Here is an 18,636-nt window from a genome sequence, read left to right on the forward strand (position 1 = left end):
TTAATGTTCTTCAAATAATGAAATATGAAGTCTTTGATGATCTTTTCCAGATAAGCCCCGCCACTAATGCAATGTACGGGTGAAAAATTAAGCTCCGCCACTTTTTGCGAGCTCTAATTTAATGTACGCACGCAACTTTGACCTATTTCTGATGTTGACATTTGAATATTTAAACGCACGCCATAAACACAACTATTTATCAGCACCCAGGGTTTGCGTTTATGTGTTTGTATTTATGTTAGGGTTAGAAACTAAAATTGCGCGTTTCACATCCAGTTTCAAAAAAATTATCTTTTAATGGTGGCGGGGATTAACTTTTTGGCGGTTTTTTAACTGTAAAAAAATACATCTGTAAATACTATTTACAAAACAAATGGCTTAAATGTATGATGTCATATAAATGTGAGTAAATAAACTTGTAGCTGTGTTGGGAGAATGTTGCTGTAGTGAGTACATCGTTGCAAGACGTTGTGCGACGTTTAAACACCAGCAGGTCGCTAACACAAGCAGTCGAGTTATTATTTGTCCTTTTTTTTTGGAGGGTCTTCGAAGAACATAAAATCCTGTGGGAAGAAAGATACGACATTTAGTCTTTTAGACAGTAGAGATGTATACAGTTTGACAACTGTTGTTGAAGTATGGTCCAGCTATATGGTAGATAGCTAACTAGCACACATATATAGCTAACTAGCACACATATTAGCTAAGTAGCACACACATATATAGCTAACTAGCACACATATATAGCTAAGTAGCACACATCCATAGCTAACTAACACACATATATAGCTAACAAGCACTCATATATAGCTAATTAACACACATATATAGCTAGCATACATTCAGCTTTTGAATTTATGTTTGAATAAGTTGACAGAAATAGCCAACATATTTTTCCTGTGTGCGGAAATATATTTGCGCAATTTTCGTGCACGTTTTTATCGATGCCACCCCCCCCCCCCCCCCCCCCCACCTCCCCGGTAATTCCACATACAACAACTTACAATCAAAAATACGCATCCAATCAAAGTCGCCTTTAACCTGACATCCAAATCAATTGGAACTGTGGGAGAGAGAGAGAGAGATAAGAATTTCCGTTACAAGATTATACATGAGCATTCGCGTGCTATGGAGTGGGTAAGGTAGGAAATAACCTCAAAAAAACCCATTGATTTAGGTAGCAAGAAAACAAATTTATTATCTCGTTTTAAATTTTATTTTGGCTTATATAAAAATAAATTAGAAAATAAGTTACCGTTATCTACTTGACTGCGGGATGTGCTAAAAAAAACTGACACGTCCCTCGGTGTAGGGTTAATATCCTGTCATGCCGTTTGTCGACATGCCACGCCGCGTGACACACATACTCACATGTCACGTCGCGTGACACACATACTCACATGTCACTCCTAATGACACACATACTCACATGTCACGCCATGTGACACACTCACATGTCACGACACGTGACACCCATTCTCACATGTCACGCCACGTGACACACATACTCACATGTCACGCCGAATGTGTCAGCATCACTGAAGGCCTCCTTGGCGAAATCCCCGCGATATTTCGAAATGGCGCCAATCTGGGTGCCATCCTGTACGCTCCTCACCTACGAGAGATGAAAAATGTAATTACAGCCTTCAGAAAAACGAACGTCCATAAAGAAAATAATTAACTGTTTGAAATTTAATTAGTCATCTATTTAAATTAAATTGTATGTCACATTGCATTGTCATCATCTCTTGACCCACGTGCCAAGTTTGAAAGAAATCGACCTGTTTCTGTGTTCGAAATTTCTCTCGCAAGTTTCGAAGTCATGAAGCAGAGTAAAAAGCATGACCGAGGAAACAAGTCAAACAAAAGTTTTTTAAAAACTAAGATGAGAATTATCTCGAAATATATAGTCCCAGATTAAGTTTACCCGAATCAAATTGAAATCACTCCACTTTGGCAGACAAAATTAGCTTCATACCATGAATAAATCGCCGAGTATTATTCATAAGATATTCACTTTTCAATTTACCAACATAAAAATTTAAATTGTTTTCGAGTTATACAACTTTAAAAAATAATATATATAATATAATATACAAAGTCAAATTGTTTTTACACATTCTTCGCCGGATTTCTTTTTAATTTACTTTAATCTTGAAACACACATACTTTCTGTTTAAAAGCCCTTAAAGGCACACAACTCACCTTGAACTGAATCGACTTGCAGCATAAAGTAAACTGGCAGAAGGGGCCGCAAATCTCAAACTGGGGGTTCGAGTTCTGGTCCATGATGATGAAGTGGGGTCGACAACATGAGCACCTAAACACAAACAAACCGACAACATGAGCACCTAAACACAAACAACCGACAGCATGAGCACCTATACACAAACAAACCCACAGCATGAACACCTAAACACAAACAAACAAACCGACAGGATGAGCACCTAAACACAAACAAACCGACAGCATGAGCACCTAAACACAAACAAACCGACAGCATGAACACCTAAACACAAACAAACCGACAGCATGAGCACCTAAACACAAACACACAAACCGACAGCATGAACACCTAAACACAAACAAACCGACAGCATGAGCACCTAAACACAAACACACAAACCGACAGCATGAACACCTAAACACAAACAAACAAACCGACATCATGAGCACCTAAACACAAACAAACCGACAGCATGAGCACCTAAACACAAAAAAACAAACCGACAGCATGAACACCTAAACACAAACAAACCGACAGCATGAGCACCTATACACAAACACACAAACCGACAGCATGAGAACCTAAACACAAACAAACCGACAGCATGAGCACCTAAACACAAACAAACCGACAGCATGAGCACCTATACACAAACACACAAACCGACAGCATGAGAACCTAAACACAAACAAACACACCGACAGCATGAGCACCTAAACACAAACAAACCGACAACATGAGCACCTATACACAAACACACAAACCGACAGCATGAGAACCTAAACACAAACAAACCGACAGCATGAGCACCTAAACACAAACAAACCGACAGCATGAGCACCTATACACAAACACACAAACCGACATCATGAGCACCTAAACACAAACAAACAAACCGACAGCATGAGCACCTAAACACAAACAAACTGACAACATGAGCACCTAAACACAAACACACAAACCGACAGCATGAACACCTAAACACAAACAAACCGACAGGATGAGCACCTAAACACAAACAAACCGACAGCATGAGCACCTAAACACAAACAAACCGACATCATGAGCACCTAAACACAAACAAACCAACAGCATGAGCACCTAAACACAAACAAACCGACAGCATGAGCACCTAAACACAAACAAACTGACAACATGAGCACCTAAACACAAACAAACAAACCGACATCATGAGCACCTAAACACAAACAAACAAACCGACATCATGAGCACCTAAACACAAACAAACTGACAACATGAGCACCTAAACACAAACAAACAAACCGACATCATGAGCACCTAAACACAAACAAACAAACGACATCATGAGCACCTAAACACAAACAAACTGACAACATGTGCACCTAAACACAAACAAACCGACAGGATGAGCACCTAAACACAAACAAACAAACCGACATCATGAGCACCTAAACACAAACAAACAGACGGCATGAGCACCTAAACACAAACAAACAAACCGACAGCATGAACACCTAAACACAAACAAACCGACAGCATGAGCACCTAAACACAAACAAACCGACAGCATGAGCACCTAAACACAAACAAACCGACATCATGAGTACCTAAACACAAACAAACACACCAACAGCATGAGCACCTAAACACAAACAAACCGACAGCATGAGCACCTAAACACAAACAAACTGACAACATGAGCACCTAAACACAAACAAACAAACCGACAACATGAGCACCTAAACACAAACAAACCGACAGCATGAGCACCTAAACACAAACAAACTGACAACATGAGCACCTAAACACAAACAAACCGACATCATGAGCACCTAAACACAAACAAACAAACGACATCATGAGCACCTAAACACAAACAAACTGACATCATGAGCACCTAAACACAAACAAACCGACAGCATGAGCACCTAAACACAAACAAACCGACAGCATGAGCACCTAAACACAAACAAACAAACGACATCATGAGGACCTAAACACAAACAAACCGACAACATGAGCACCTAAACACAAACACACCATAAACTTTAACCGACAAAGGTGACAGTCACACGCCTAAATATAAATGTATGTGTCTGGGCATACAACGTTGGATCTTGTCTCTTACCCTTACAACATACGAATGTTACGTAATGTACATGTTTTAAGTCAAGTTCGCTTTCAAACTTGACTATCTGTGCGGCAAGTAAAGGAAAGTTCACCTGTTTCTGTGACCTCGACCTCGACCTCGACCTATAAAGGGATAGTATGGTCAGCACTAGGCCCAGATTTGAACCCGGATTCGAACTCGAGGCTTTCTGGTTAGTAATCGTTTGCGCTACCATTCGTCTTAAATTTATCATCAGCAAACTTTATGAATGTGTTGGGTAGATTACATCTAACGTCATGGTATCTTGACCATGACCTTCGAGTAAACAACAATGGCGGTGTTTTTATAGTTTCGTTTCGTGTAGTTAATCGCATCGTTTCTACAGACGTAGATTATATCATTTTTATTATTATTACCCTTTATATTGACGACACTAAACCAGAGGCGTAGCGACCCTACCCGGCGCCCGGGGACAAACTTTTTGATATGCACCCCCCCCCCCCCCTCAAACTAACTTTCAATTTCCACCCCCCTCAACCTTTCAATTTATTATTCCAACCCATTTTGGCGCCCCTAAGCTTGGCGCCCGGGGACATAAGTTCCCCCCGCCCCCCCCCCCCCCCTCGCTACGCTACTGCACTAAACTTACTATTAACGTCCTTGAACTTTATATTGACGGCCCTGACCTTACCTCTGACGAGCCTTCCCTAGGCGAGTTCCATCTAGTGCTGTGACCTGTACCTCATCCTGACAGATGCTGCACCAGGCAACACACGAGCCGCACTTGAGGCATTTGTAGGGCCGATATATCGTGAAGACAGTCTAGGACATACAACATACAACATTTGTAGGGCCGGTATATCGTGAAGACAGTCTAGGACATACAACATACAACATTTGTAGGGCCGGTATATCGTGAAGACAGTCTAGGACATACAACTTACATTTGTAGGGCCGGTATATCGTGAAGACAGTCTAGGACATACAACATACAACATTTGTAGAGCCGATATATCGTGAAGACAGTCTAGGACATACAACATACAACATTTGTAGGGCCGGTATATCGTGAAGACAGTCTAGGACATACAACATTTGTAGGGTCGGTATATCGTGAAGACAGTCTACAACATACAACATTTGTAGGGCCGGTATATCGTGAAGACAGTCTAGGACATACAACATTTGTAGGGTCGGTATATCGTGAAGACAGTCTACAACATACAACATTTGTAGGGCCGGTATATCGTGAAGACAGTCTAGGACATACAACATTTGTAGGGCCGGTATATCGTGAAGACAGTCTAAGACATACAACATACAACATTTGTAGGGCCGGTATATCGTGAAGAAAGTCTAGGACATACAACATTTGTAGGGCCGGTATATCGTGAAGACAGTCTAGGGCATACAACATACAACATTTGTAGGGCCGGTATATCGTAAAGACAGTCCAGGACAAAACCTAAACATCATTTGTCCTCAAACACCTTCAATTAAAGCATGTAAGTCAACCACTATCACGCAACACCGCAATGTAACGATCCACCATTAATTAACACACACGTTTACAACCTACACTCAATCAACATTCACACAGCTGAATGAACAACCAGCAATGTACATCGCCTGATGACCAGCCCTCACACAACACCAACACAGCCAGCTGACCAAGACACACCCCCCCCCCACACACACACCCCATCACACCTTGTGTGACACTGCGTCATTTAACATTCACACAGCTAACTTGTCAGAAGGACCACGATCTGTCTAGAAGACCCAATATACCTTTTGAAAATTATCCTGCACAATGATTTCAAAACAGCGATTCGGCCCGCACCATTGTCGAGCGCAACAGTTAGACTCTGAGAAAGAAATGTTTCAAATCTTTGACTCTAATCTTAAATATACTATTGACATCCTTTTTTCTTCTGTTAATTTTTTTGGTCCTCAGACATTATCACCTAGACATAGCCACAACACCATCACTTACGTATTATATGTACAACATCATCATTTACATATTATATGTACAACATCATCATTTACATATTATATGTACAACATCATCATTTACATATTATATGTACAACATCATCATTTACATATTATATGTAAAACATCATCATTTACATATTATATGTACAAAATCACCATTTACATATTACATGTACAACATCATCATTTACATAATATATTCACAACAACATACATTACACACTATATTCACAACGACATCAATTACATATTATATCGACAAGACCATCACTTACACATTATATTCTCAACAACATTGATATTATAAAATAACATCAAATTCACCTTAGTGTACTCTCTACAACACCATCACCTAAATATATTAAACACCATTACTTACAAAGTATATCCATATCACCATCATGTACATAGTATATCGACAACACCATTACTTACACAGTATATTCACAACACCATCGATAACATATAATAACAAAAACTTCACCTACAACACCATCACCTAAACATATATTTAAAACACCATTACTTTCAGTGACGTAGCAAGGTGCGATTATTCCTGTAATGCCCAACCCCGTCTTCTACCAACTTAAAAAATTTCTTTAAATCGGATGCCTTTTCTGATTACACCAATATGTCTTGATGTCATGTTCGGCCATTACCAACCGCACCCCCTTGCTACGCCACTGCAGGAAATGTGTAAAGCTACACCAATATTTACTTTCGAATGCGTAGTAACATTTTTGGTTGGCCTTGTTATAGATAGTGTAAGAGTTCTCAGTCTCGAACTGGAGCATAACTGGAAGAAAAAATATTCATTGGAAGTTTCATTGAAAACAAATTCTGTTCTTAATCAACAAATTAAAAATCCCAATGGAACGATGGATCAAGGACATAATAAATCAATAGAGCATATTATTCCAAGGGGGGGGGGGGGGGAGATCAGTCCTTAACACCTATAAGGACATACACTGTGAGTTAAGGATATAAAAAAATAGTTTCAGTGAAAGCTTTGGTTAAGAGTGAAAAATTACAATGGAACTTAGGGTTCCTGGGTTGGGAGATAAGTTTTTATTAGATATGTGTTAGGGGGTTGGCCCTTTCTTCACTTGGCTTTGTTAAGGCCTGTAGGACTCCTTCAGTTTAAAACGCAACGACACAATGCCAAGTTCAAATAATACCACAGTTTATTTAAATATAGGCACACATCAAACTATTCCTTACTCTACTGTCCTACACTTTACTCCCACTCTCTCACTCTACCCTAGCTAAAATCCAAGTTCAACTTCACTATCCCTCAACAGTATCTATCTCCACCTGTTTTCTAAGACTGGACCTGAACCAACACACAAGACTGACCAACACCGCTATCTTTTCCCAGCGGCGCTAACTCCGGCCAACTCTTAACAATTGGTCAGCTGACCGTCGCACGTGACTCATCATCTAGCATCTCATTGGCTCCTACCTCAACTGCTTGACCTAAAGCTATTTCTTAACTGCTACATTTTTTTTTCTATGTTCTTTTTCTAACCTTGCCTAACTTTACGTCATCACATTTTTAAAAAAAATTATGTCCTTAACGTATAAGTAGATTAACATTTTTCAATAGAACCAGGGGGTTAAGGAGATTTAAAAATTGCAAAAGAAACAGAGGGTTAAGCAAACAAGCGATATATTAATTTTTTTTTTTTTTTTAAATTGAAAACAAATGTGTTCACACAAAGCGAGAGTCTCCTCATCTAAACTTGCTCGTATATTCATGTATAAAACAAATGGTTGGGGTGACACTTCCAGCCAGTACTCACTCTCCAACAACTCGACCTCTTGTTGAACGATCACCTCGTCTAGCAGGGTCAGGTACTCCAGTCCCGGGGGACACGTCGGTTGGGGCGCCACTGTCGGCATCCAAAGGGCGTACCCTGGAACATAGACATAGACCGCATATAAAACAGGCTATAGTGTTTAAGACATTCTACAACATGTAAGACAGACTACAACATGTAAGACAGACTACAACATGTAAGACAGACTACAACATGTAAAACAGACTACAACATGTAAGACAGATTACAACATGTAAGACAGACTACAACATGTAAGATAACATGTAAGACAGACTACAACATGTAAGACAAACTACAACATGTAAGACAGACTACAACATGTAAGATAGGTCGTACCACGTCACAGATGCATAAGGGCATTGCACTGACCATACACTCTCATGACAGGGCATTACAATAATGATATGCCTTCACAACAGGGCATTGAACACGTTCTATCCACGACAGCGCTTAAAGGTGACTCCATGCTCACTCAACCGGGCACTGAACACGGTATGGAGTTTATGGCCTTTGGGTAACTGGGCCCAATATAGCGTGCCTAGAATTAGTGATGACGGGGTTTTGGTTGGCCCAACATAGAATTACCTGGGATTAGTAACCGTGGAGTTTTGGTCAGCCCAATATAGTACCTGGAATTAGTAACCGTCGAGTTTTGGTCAGCTCAATACAATACCTGGAATTAGTAACCGTGGAGTTTTGGTCAGCCCAATATAGTACCTGGAATTAGTAACCGTGGAGTTTTGGTCAGCCCAATATAGTACCTGGAACTGCTGACGGTGGGGGGTCAGGTTGACCCGATGGCTGCTCCACTACTGCTTGAGGATCCGTCTCTTTAACCCTGGACTCATCTGAAGACGCTGAAGACTTATCAGATTTCTGGGACTGGTCAGATTTTCGGGACTGGTCAGATACTTTAGACATTCACTGGAAATAAGTTCGAACGTTTATTTCCAAATATCAATCTAGTTTGGTGTAGTGGGGGTGGAGGTACATTTTTGTATATTTTTTTAGCGCAATTTCCATTCTGGAGAATTGCGTTTATTAACTCGTCATTTCTGGGAATGGATGGATGGATGAATGTATGGATGAATGTGTGTCCGGGCTTTAAGTCGTATCTCCTCCTCAACGAAGCAATATCGATGACTAGTTACAAAAGCAATTATGTTAAGCAAGTTACAAGAATGAGCATAGGCCATAAAAATTCCGGGTTTCTTTCATGTATTTCCCGGAAAAGCCAAAAAACCTCGAAAAAAATCAGTTTTTGGCCCATATCTCGGCAACCAAGCCACTTAGCGACTTGAAACATATACCAATCGATTCCTGTCATAATTTAGAACAATATTGCCGAAAAAAGTTTTCAAAAATATCCTCTCGTTCGGTCACAAATTTTAAAATTACATAAACACCTACAAACCGATCGTTCTTCTAGCTTGAATGCACCCCAACATTATACGTCAGAGCTATTTTTAGATAACATAAGGAAATTGCGCACAAATGTCACTAGACTTTTTTAATTAACTTGTTTATAAAAGCTCTACACAAATTAAAAGGCAAAAAAAAAACCAGTCTAAATAAAATCTAATGTGTCGTATTTTAAAATACAAAATTGCAAGTAGGGATAATTAATTGACTACAATTATCTGACTTTAATGGTCTACATTCCTTATAATAAAGTTAAACCAAACCCATTAGTCATCTTAGCATTATCATTTTGGTGACAATATCAAGTGATAAGATGTCTAACTTCAAAACAAAGATAAGAACGCCACTACGCCTATACTTTAAAACTGTTTTTCTATACAAAGTTGCATAGATCTACAACAGTAAATGATGCCTAAGACCATGCTTACCTTTGATTACAACTTAAAATATTTAAAGAAAATTTACACTTGATGTTTTGCAATTGTACTGGTTTTATCGTAAAAATAATTTATTGTGCGATAAGGCTAGAGTTGATGCAAAGTGGTGCGCTACATACAAAGTGGTGCGCTATACACAATACACGACACAACCAGCTGAATAGGGGAAATAGAATCTTTCACCATCAACCAATCTATATTACACGTTTGTTTGTATGAGTTAATAAATAACAAGGGTCGCATAGTCTTTCTTATGACAGGCAACGCAGTTTTAAATTAAAATTTATCTTTGTTTTGTTAGATTTTCAGTTGTCTAGGTCTGTTCTTAAGGGTACAATGTAATGCTAGAATTATGAACTGACAAAATGAAGTAATCTGTTCTGCCTTTGAAAAAATCGTTGATTTATCGTATTAGCCTATTTATGTAGAGTATTGTAGAGTTTCAAACAAACAGATGAACTTTGCACAACACAAACTAATATCCCATTATACCGATCTCACCCTATATAGTCTTTAACCCCAAATGAATCCCTGTACTTAGACCCAAACGTAAGTCCTTTTTTAGGACATCCATTTATCACGTCCATGCGGATAGGAGGGGGCGGGCATAGAGGAGTCGAGTTTTGTGGATACTTGCAGAAGAAAAATTTGACAAAAACATTTTTTTTTATCAATAGCGTCTAGCCAAACTTGTTTGCATTGAAACAAATCAAATTACACGTTTTACTACACATTTGAAAACAAAAAAGTGAATATAATTTAAAAAGCAAAACAAAAATCTTGGAAGATATTTTTTTACTGGTTTGTGTATTCATTACTTAACACACAACAAACTAAATACATTTTCAGCCATTTAAATTCATCAATAATCGTACAATATTCATGTTTCAGCTTTTAAAGCCTGAACACGATATATAAACATAAAAAATATTAACCAGAATTCCAATAGATGTTTTGGTGATTTGTGGTTATACTAAACTATCAGGATAACAAATATTTTAATATATATTCCTTTTAGTTACTGTAGTTTTTTTTATTTATTACGAAAGAAAAAGAAACTCATACACAATAAAGCAATTATGTTAATTTGAAAGTCATTAGATCATCAACAGGATAATTAGCACAACCGTTGAGGAAGTCTCAAGAAAAATGTGAAAAAAATGTAATTGTACAAAAATAGAATTTTTACATTTTTTTTTACAACTTCCGGGTATTGTACCGTCATGCGCGTAGAGGGGTGAGCTTGGTGAAACAGTGACATCATTCAACTCGACGAGAGTCAACTACTGTCTATAAGCGTACATTGAAAGCTAAGGTGCTCTTACTTTAGCCAAGCCTGTTGCCAAATTAAAACCGTTTGCTAAGTAAAACAAAGCGTGTGTGAGTGTGTGTATGTGTGTATTTACAATAGTATGATAATCATGATTTAATTATTAAGACAAGCACAAGAAGTCTTGAGACAAAATAGCGAAAAAAGGCTGAGCACTTTTGTGGATGTTTGCACGTATTATAGAACACAAATGGGCGGGTTATTTAGTTTTGTACTTTTACATGGCGTCGCGTGATACACAGCCTTTTATTTTATTTTCACTAGAATGTTTGCGGTAGACTGATTCAAGGTAAAGTTCCCTTTCAAACCTGACGGTCTACGGGACAAGAGTAGAATTGCAAGTCTCGTTTGATATCGAAACTAGACTTGAAAGCCCCATAATCTCGATACATCGGTCCCCTATTATTTGAATATACACAAAACCCACATTAAAGAACATTCCCTTGCATATGTAATGAAAACAGATTCGCACATAAAATGCTTCAATCGTCCACACAGAAAAAAACTCATTTGTTGATTCAGTATATTATATAGAGCACATTTGTACATGTTATTTTTTTTTTATCAATGGGCACTGTTAAGTCACGTGACGTTCATGTTTTTGTTATCTCACGTGACGATAAACACGTGACATCATGACAACGATTTGGCTGAGCTATTTATAGACTGGCCGCTAGGTCGAGAGGAAGTCGATGTAGGTCTCGTGCCGCGTGGTACTCGTGTGGTCGTACCCAACGACCTTGATCTCCGTGCCCCCAAAGATGACCTCAAGGTCAACGGCCCGGTCACGCCCTCCCGTGGGGTCGGGCATCTCCACGACCAGGAACCCGCACTTCTCCACCCCGGGCTCGTCCGTGTACTGCACCTTCTTGCAGGTGGAGCGGAAGAACTCGAAGATGATCCCTTTCTGGTTGTTGATGATGGGCGTGTACGTCTCGCGCCAGATCTCGTTGTGACCTATGACCTCCCCGGCCTCGGCCCACGTCTGAAAAATATTCTTACACAGGTCCATTCCGTCCGAGTTAACGCGAAGGTCCTCCCGGTGCACGCCGTCATCGAACGGGAGATAACTCCCAACGCCGTAGGTAAACCGGCAGATTCTCTGACAGATGGCGCTAGGGTCGTGACCGAAAGCCACGGCGCCTTTCACAACCGCTAAACTTGCTTCCTCTGGGACTAGAATAGTCACCCGCTCGCCGAATTTCTCCCGCATGGCCGTCTGCAGACGAGACGATTCCGCGAAGCCGCCGACCAGAAATATATTATGCAAGTCTTTACATTTCGGCTTATGCAGCAGAGACTGAACGTGATCGTTGATCTGGTCCAACGCGTCTTTAAACAAAGCGTTGACTTTAGCAGACGACAGAACAAGTTTACCGGAGGAGAATTTGATATCGCTGCTTCCTTTCTCGGCGGAGAAGTTTTTTATCGCCTGCTGCACGGAGACGCCGTTGTGCTTGTAGTTGCAGAAGTTGTAAGGCAGGGACACGCGAATACTCTCGCACTCCCCGCGTTTCTTGATCTCAAAGTCTTGCAACAGTTCGACGAAGTCCTTGGGGTATTCCTTCAAGAAGGAGGCGATAAACTCCTCCCCGAAGATGGTTTCCAGGAGATTGTGGAACTGTCTGTCAATGATGGTCCCGCCCCAAGCCCCGCCTGTGGCCCGGAACAGCTCACGTATGCGGCCATCTTTGCGGATCTTGTGGGCCACACAGTCGATGGTTCCACCTGGAGATAGGCAAAGTACGTGAGGTAAATGAGGTAGATGAGGTAGATGAGGTAGGTGAGATTGATGATGTAGATGTAGGTAGGTAAGGTAGGTGAGGTAGGTGAGGTAGGTGAGGTAGGTGAGGTAGGTGAGGTAGAGAACGTGAGGTAAATAAGGTAGGTGAAGTAGATGAAGTAAATGAGGTAGGTGAGGTAGGTGAAGTAGATGAGGTAGGTGAGATAGATGAGGTAGGTGAGTTAGACGATATAGGAAAGGTAAATGAGGTAGGTGAAGTAGATGAGGTACATGAGGTAGGTAAGATAGGTGAGGTAGACGATATAGGAAAGGAAGATAAGGTATTTGAGATAGGTAAGGTAGGTGAGATAGATGAGGTAGATGAGTTAGACGATATAGGAAAGTTAGATGAGGTAGATGAGGTAGGTGAGATAGATGAGGTAGATAAGGTACACATTCTACCACATATTCATACCATTCGAATACAGACCACATATGCCCATAGATATCAAACATATCTCCTCATATATATAACACATGTATACCACATGTACCATATATATCTCATATATATATATATATATATATATATATATATATATATATATATATATATATATATACCACAAATGTATGCCACATATATATACCTCATATGTATACCACAAATGTATACCACACATATATATACCTCCAGCGTCAACCACCAAGTATTTTGTTCCAGGCTCGAAACTGGGTTTGGACAGAGCAGAATCCTTGTAGCCTACAAAATCTGTAGCCGGAAGATTCCGGCAGTGTAGAGAAGCAGCTTCAGGCTCGAGGGCTATGACCAGCTGTTCGCTGTTGGGCTTGTCGATGAGTCCACCCTAAGAAATATTCAACATTTTTTCAATCAAAGGGTACTAATTACTGAGTCCAATCAACTCTAATTAGTAATCAACTAAAATCGGGAAAGTAAAGCTTATTGGGAATGGAGCTGACCATAGGATTACTTCACACGTAAAGCTCAAAAACCAAATACGCTCTACTTGATCTACTCTAGGGACAGTCAGGTCTAAAAGAGCCATTCATTATTTGTTTGTTTTTAATCCTGCTAATATTAATAAACAGAAATTAAAATTGTAAAAAAAAAAAAGTAAACAGAACTTAAAATGTCAAATTGCATAAATTTTTGAGAGGCCCTTAAGCTGTGGCCTTGTTAACCCCATGTTCAAGTCGGCACCGCGCCTCTATCTAATGAACTCACTTTATGAGCAGCCTCGCGCATGAACTGTTTGGCGTTTTCGTCCCAGATGGCCGGCACGGTGAGCACCCACCGGACGGTGTCGGGGTGGGGGTCGTACCCCAGGTGTGTGCCGATGGCCCGCAGCAGGTGTTTCTTCATGAAGGTCAGGGAGTGGGCGAACACGTCCACGGCCGGCTGGGTTTTCCCGTTGGCGTCCGTGATGGTGATGTCTGTGGTCAGTTGCTGGACGGGGAAAGTTGATTTTTTTTAATAAGGGAAGATTTTAAGGTGAAAGTTGATTTTTAAAAAGGGAAAGTTGATTTTAAGGTGAAAGTTGATTTTTAAAAAGGGAAAGTTGATTTTAAGGTGAAAGTTGATTTTTAAAAAGGGAAAGTTGATTTTAAGGTGAAAGTTGATTTTTAAAAAGGGAAAGTTGATTTTAAGGAGAAATGCGATTTTTTTAAAAGGAAAGTTGATTTTAAGGTGAAAGTTGATTTTTAAATAGGGAAAGTTGATTTTAAGGTGAAAGTTGATTTTTTAAAAAGGGAAAGTTGATTTTAAGGTGAAAGTTGATTTTTTAAAAGGAAAAGATTATTTTAACGTGAAAGTTGATTTTTAAAAAGGAAAATGTGATTTAAAGGTGAAAGTTGATTTTTAAAAAGGGAAAGTTGATTTTAAGGTGAAAGTTGATTTTTAAAAAGGAAAAGATGATTTTAAGGTGAAAGTTGATTTTTAAAAAGGAAAAGATGATTTTAGGGTGAAAGTTGATTTTTAAAAAGGGAAAGTAGATTTCTAAAAAAAATAAGAAAGGGGAAGTTGATATTTTTAAAGTTAGGATAGGAAAGATGATTTTTAAAAATTAGGAAAAGTTGATTTTAGTAAATAAGAAAGGTAAAGGCAATTTTAAGATAAACTGCGGAAGCTCTGGAAAGCGGTTACTGCTAGAAATAGATTTTCAGAAAGGAGAAATAATATTATGTAAGGATATTTTTTTTTTAGATATAGATCTAGTAGTAAGTTTCAGAAAAGTTTCTTTTTAACTAGGTTTTTGTATATGAATGTTTAATATATAGTGTAGTCAGTTGCTGAAATTTGAACTTTTACCAATAAAAAAAAATTCTGTGCATAATTTATTATGTTCATTTTGTTTTATTTTAAGCAGACCTAAATTTTAAACCGCTTATGAAAATTTTTATTTTTTAAAATTATCTGTAAGACATAAGTGTTCTCTCAACTCAATAAACGTTTTAAAATTCTCGTTTAAATCTCGTTTAAATCTCGTTTAAATCTCGTTTAGATCTCGCCTGATGTACTAAAACAACGAACGTGTGTACCTTGTTGTTGTACAACTTCATCTTGAACCGGTCGAAGTAGTAGCAGGTGCAAGCCTCGTCTTCAGACAGCTCGTTGTATTTGGAGACAGCCTCGAACCCGAACGCCTCAAACTGACCGTCAGATTTCAGCAGAAGGCAGGTTGGCGTCTTGTGTAGCAGGAACCCTGATATGCGTGGAGTGGGTGGGGTTAGAGGAGAAGTTAAATGACTTTTTTTTTTTTTTTTTTTTTTTTTGTAAACGCATTAGTGTGGTTTGTGAAAATCAGTTTTGATTAAATAGAAACCTCTGTCTCTCTATTGACAGAGAAGTTAAATGATGCAGTTGAATAAATTTCTAGGAGATTGAACAATCAGTCTGAAATTTTCTTAATTGATGAATCATATTTGCAAAAGTTGAACAAGAAAAAACTTGTCTTTCAATTTTACATTTTTTAATTTTTTAAAAATATACAAAACAAAATTTCAAGTTATGCTTTACAAAGATTTTTGAAAATTTTTCTAGCTTATAAGCACTAAGTTTGCAATTAAAACCTGCAGTTTTTACATATACATGTATTTTACTAAAATAAAGATACTTTAAGACGAGTTATTTCCCTTTAGTTTGCTCAGGGTAATAAACCGAATTACCTACCTTGAGTCTGCCCCCAGTTTTTATTGACATGGATGGCCTGTTTGTTGGAAGCGAAGCTGTACGCGTACCCGCTGAACGTCGTACCGAAGTCGATGGCGGCGACGATTTGGTAGTCTGCCACGTCCTCGCCATCGTTGTCCAGTCTGGTGGACGCCATGGTCATCCCGGCGTCGGTTGCCGGCCCTTGGTCGTCTGCTGAGTGGGCGGGCTTGCTTTTCTTGGGCGACTGTTTTCTGGCGACAGAGTTCGATTCTGCCATCATTCAATCACTCCGCCGTCAGGTCTGTGGTTTTAAATTTCCAGCCCAACACAAAAGAGATGAGTCCTAACAAAATAAAAATAATCAATAAATAACTGGTGAAACTAGAGTTGTGTCCCCTGAGCTACACAGAAAATTATAAACAATATAGAGACGATAAACGAATCAACTTGTTCAAAATACCGACAATCTCTGAACGAAACCCACCTTTGTCTAACTCTAATTCAAAATTGCTTTAACTTGATCTGGGATATTGAGCTGAGCCTATCATAATTATTGTTTCGCAACATATATAGTCATAACTTTTATATTTAAAAATGCAAAATCAGTACGTCAAAAATGATGGCAAATCGATTGCACTACACAAACATCAGTATTTTCTTTTTGTTTTTAGCCCCATGAAACAGGAATCGGGAAATTTGTTTGTCGTCTGTGTGTGGTACTGAATACATGAGACTATGATAAGAAACAAATTGTCCCAAGTTTTTCAGAACCACAAAATTAAATAACACAATTCAAATAGCAATAGAGTTTGTGAATCCCAAGGACATGATCGAGTTGTCGAACTTCTCTGAAGCAGGAGATTAATCAAGCGGTACTCCTACCCGTGTTCTTAAGAACTCATGACTTAACGCAATGCCACTGCTTCTCCTTAGGATAAAGCCTACCAGATTATCTGAAAGTGAATGGTTGCTCTCCTACCAAATAATGAATAACCCCTATAGGATAAAGGATAAAACTAATAGTAACACTTAGTTCAGTAGAATGCTACTATACTTAGGCCGATATCAGGTCGCTATACCATTAGATCAATAAAATATCACTGTAACATTAGGCCGATAAAACTCACTATAGCCTTATACTCATAGAAGTTTGTTATACCATTAGGCCGATAGAAGGCCGCTATAATATTAGGCCGATAGAAAGCCACTATACTTTATTTCAGTAACTACTGAAATAAAACTTACTTAAAATAATGATTGAGAATGATGTTCGCTCACCCATACGGAAAGCACGTTTTATGCTTGCTTGTTCTGATAAAGTTTCATTATTAGAGTAAGTGTATAATGCACTGTTTTCGTTAGGCTGGAGTTGGTATCAACTAAAATAACACGTTGTACTAGCTATCTATCGTGTGATAAAGCTAAGAACACTATTCACATTGGCAAAAATTGTACGAAAATATTTTTTGTCACAAAATAAAATTACAAAAGTATTCTTAAACTTACCAAATTTGTTATTTTATTTTTTTCAAATAAAGCCCAACAAAATCACAAGCCTATTTATACAAGACCCGCGCAGATTATACTTTTATCTTAGATCAGCTTAAAGCTTTGTCATGGTGCCATAAACCTTTATAGCTCAAATCTTCGGGAATTCCGAGTCATTTTATGACTTGAGGAAACAATTCCTAAGAAATTTTGATATTAATCTATCTTGTTACTATATTTAGACTCTACGTGTTGACCCCTTACGTAATCAATATATGCGTATGTCACGAGTAAATCACTCTGATCTTCACAACGTGGAACTATATTTAGATACGACTTACGGTAAACTTGCGGTACACAGCCGAAATTTCCGACAGCAATTTGCTGTGTTGCCGCGCTCGCTTGCAAGCGTCACAGGTTAGAACCGTCTCCGGCAGCACAGCCCTGGCAGACGACACATGGACCCTCACATCGATCAGGAACCGGAACGTGTCCCCCACACAGCCGTCCAGCACCGCGGACCCACACTACAACGGCCGTGGGATGTCGGCGTGCCGGGTAAGGCGACCTCGATCGATTCTCTTCCTTCTAGCGGCGCCCGTGTCATGGCCATCGCACGATGCCGGTTCCGTGTATGGGATTCAAATATCGATCCGTGCTGGGAGGATCACGTGACCTTCTCGGTGTGTTTCGTTCCTGGGTTTCTTTGTGTCCTTAACAATCAATACTAGCGTCAAAACACGGTTAGTTTCGTTTTTATAGACATTGGCTGAATTATGGCCAACATTCCATTGTTCTTGGTATTGTATATATATATATATATATATATATATATATATATATATATATATATATATATATATATATATATATATATATATATATATATATATATATATATAT

General features: G+C 38.9%; 2 protein-coding genes across 2 annotated transcripts; both read right to left on the reverse strand.

Annotated features, from left to right (window-relative positions):
- LOC131954995 (phospholipid scramblase 1-like) lies at nt 1-8,543 on the reverse strand. Its single transcript, XM_059318868.1, has 9 exons — nt 8,531-8,543; nt 8,123-8,236; nt 7,039-7,116; nt 6,111-6,187; nt 5,011-5,141; nt 2,206-2,320; nt 1,513-1,615; nt 1,005-1,063; nt 1-563 (listed from the first exon to the last, which is right to left on the reverse strand). Exons 1-9 carry the CDS (start codon nt 8,541-8,543, stop codon nt 519-521), a joined length of 735 nt encoding a protein of 244 aa, XP_059174851.1. The 3' UTR covers nt 1-518.
- A 2,265-nt stretch (nt 8,544-10,808) lies between these two features.
- Nucleotides 10,809-16,582, reverse strand: LOC131954998 (heat shock 70 kDa protein 12A-like). Its single transcript, XM_059318874.1, has 5 exons — nt 16,264-16,582; nt 15,633-15,796; nt 14,320-14,541; nt 13,765-13,939; nt 10,809-13,078 (listed from the first exon to the last, which is right to left on the reverse strand). Exons 1-5 carry the CDS (start codon nt 16,523-16,525, stop codon nt 12,024-12,026), a joined length of 1,878 nt encoding a protein of 625 aa, XP_059174857.1. The 5' UTR covers nt 16,526-16,582; the 3' UTR covers nt 10,809-12,023.
- Nucleotides 16,583-18,636: the final 2,054 nt, after the last annotated feature.

This window comes from Physella acuta, unplaced genomic scaffold, assembly GCF_028476545.2.
Source record: "Physella acuta isolate Inbredline_101_S28 unplaced genomic scaffold, ASM2847654v3 ptg001046l, whole genome shotgun sequence".
Lineage (NCBI taxonomy): Eukaryota > Metazoa > Mollusca > Gastropoda > Physidae > Physella > Physella acuta.

What these genes read in the sequence shown, in the direction of transcription:
- LOC131954995 (XM_059318868.1), bottom strand. An exon ending in AGAGGTCGAGTTGTTGGAGA is followed by an intron (nt 7,117 to 8,122) that starts GTGAGTACTGGC and finishes TTTTTCTTCCAG; the next exon opens with TTATGCTCCAGTTCGAGACT. An exon ending in TGCAGGATAATTTTCAAAAG is followed by an intron (nt 5,142 to 6,110) that starts GTATATTGGGTC and finishes TGTATGTCCTAG; the next exon opens with ACTGTCTTCACGATATATCG.
- LOC131954998 (XM_059318874.1), bottom strand. Translation starts at nt 16,525, where the DNA reads ATGATGGCAGAATCGAACTCTGTCGCCAGAAAACAGTCGCCCAAGAAA. An exon ending in TGCGCGAGGCTGCTCATAAA is followed by an intron (nt 13,940 to 14,319) that starts GTGAGTTCATTA and finishes AATATTTCTTAG; the next exon opens with GGTGGACTCATCGACAAGCC. An exon ending in CTTGGTGGTTGACGCTGGAG is followed by an intron (nt 13,079 to 13,764) that starts GTATATATATGT and finishes GCCTATCTCCAG; the next exon opens with GTGGAACCATCGACTGTGTG.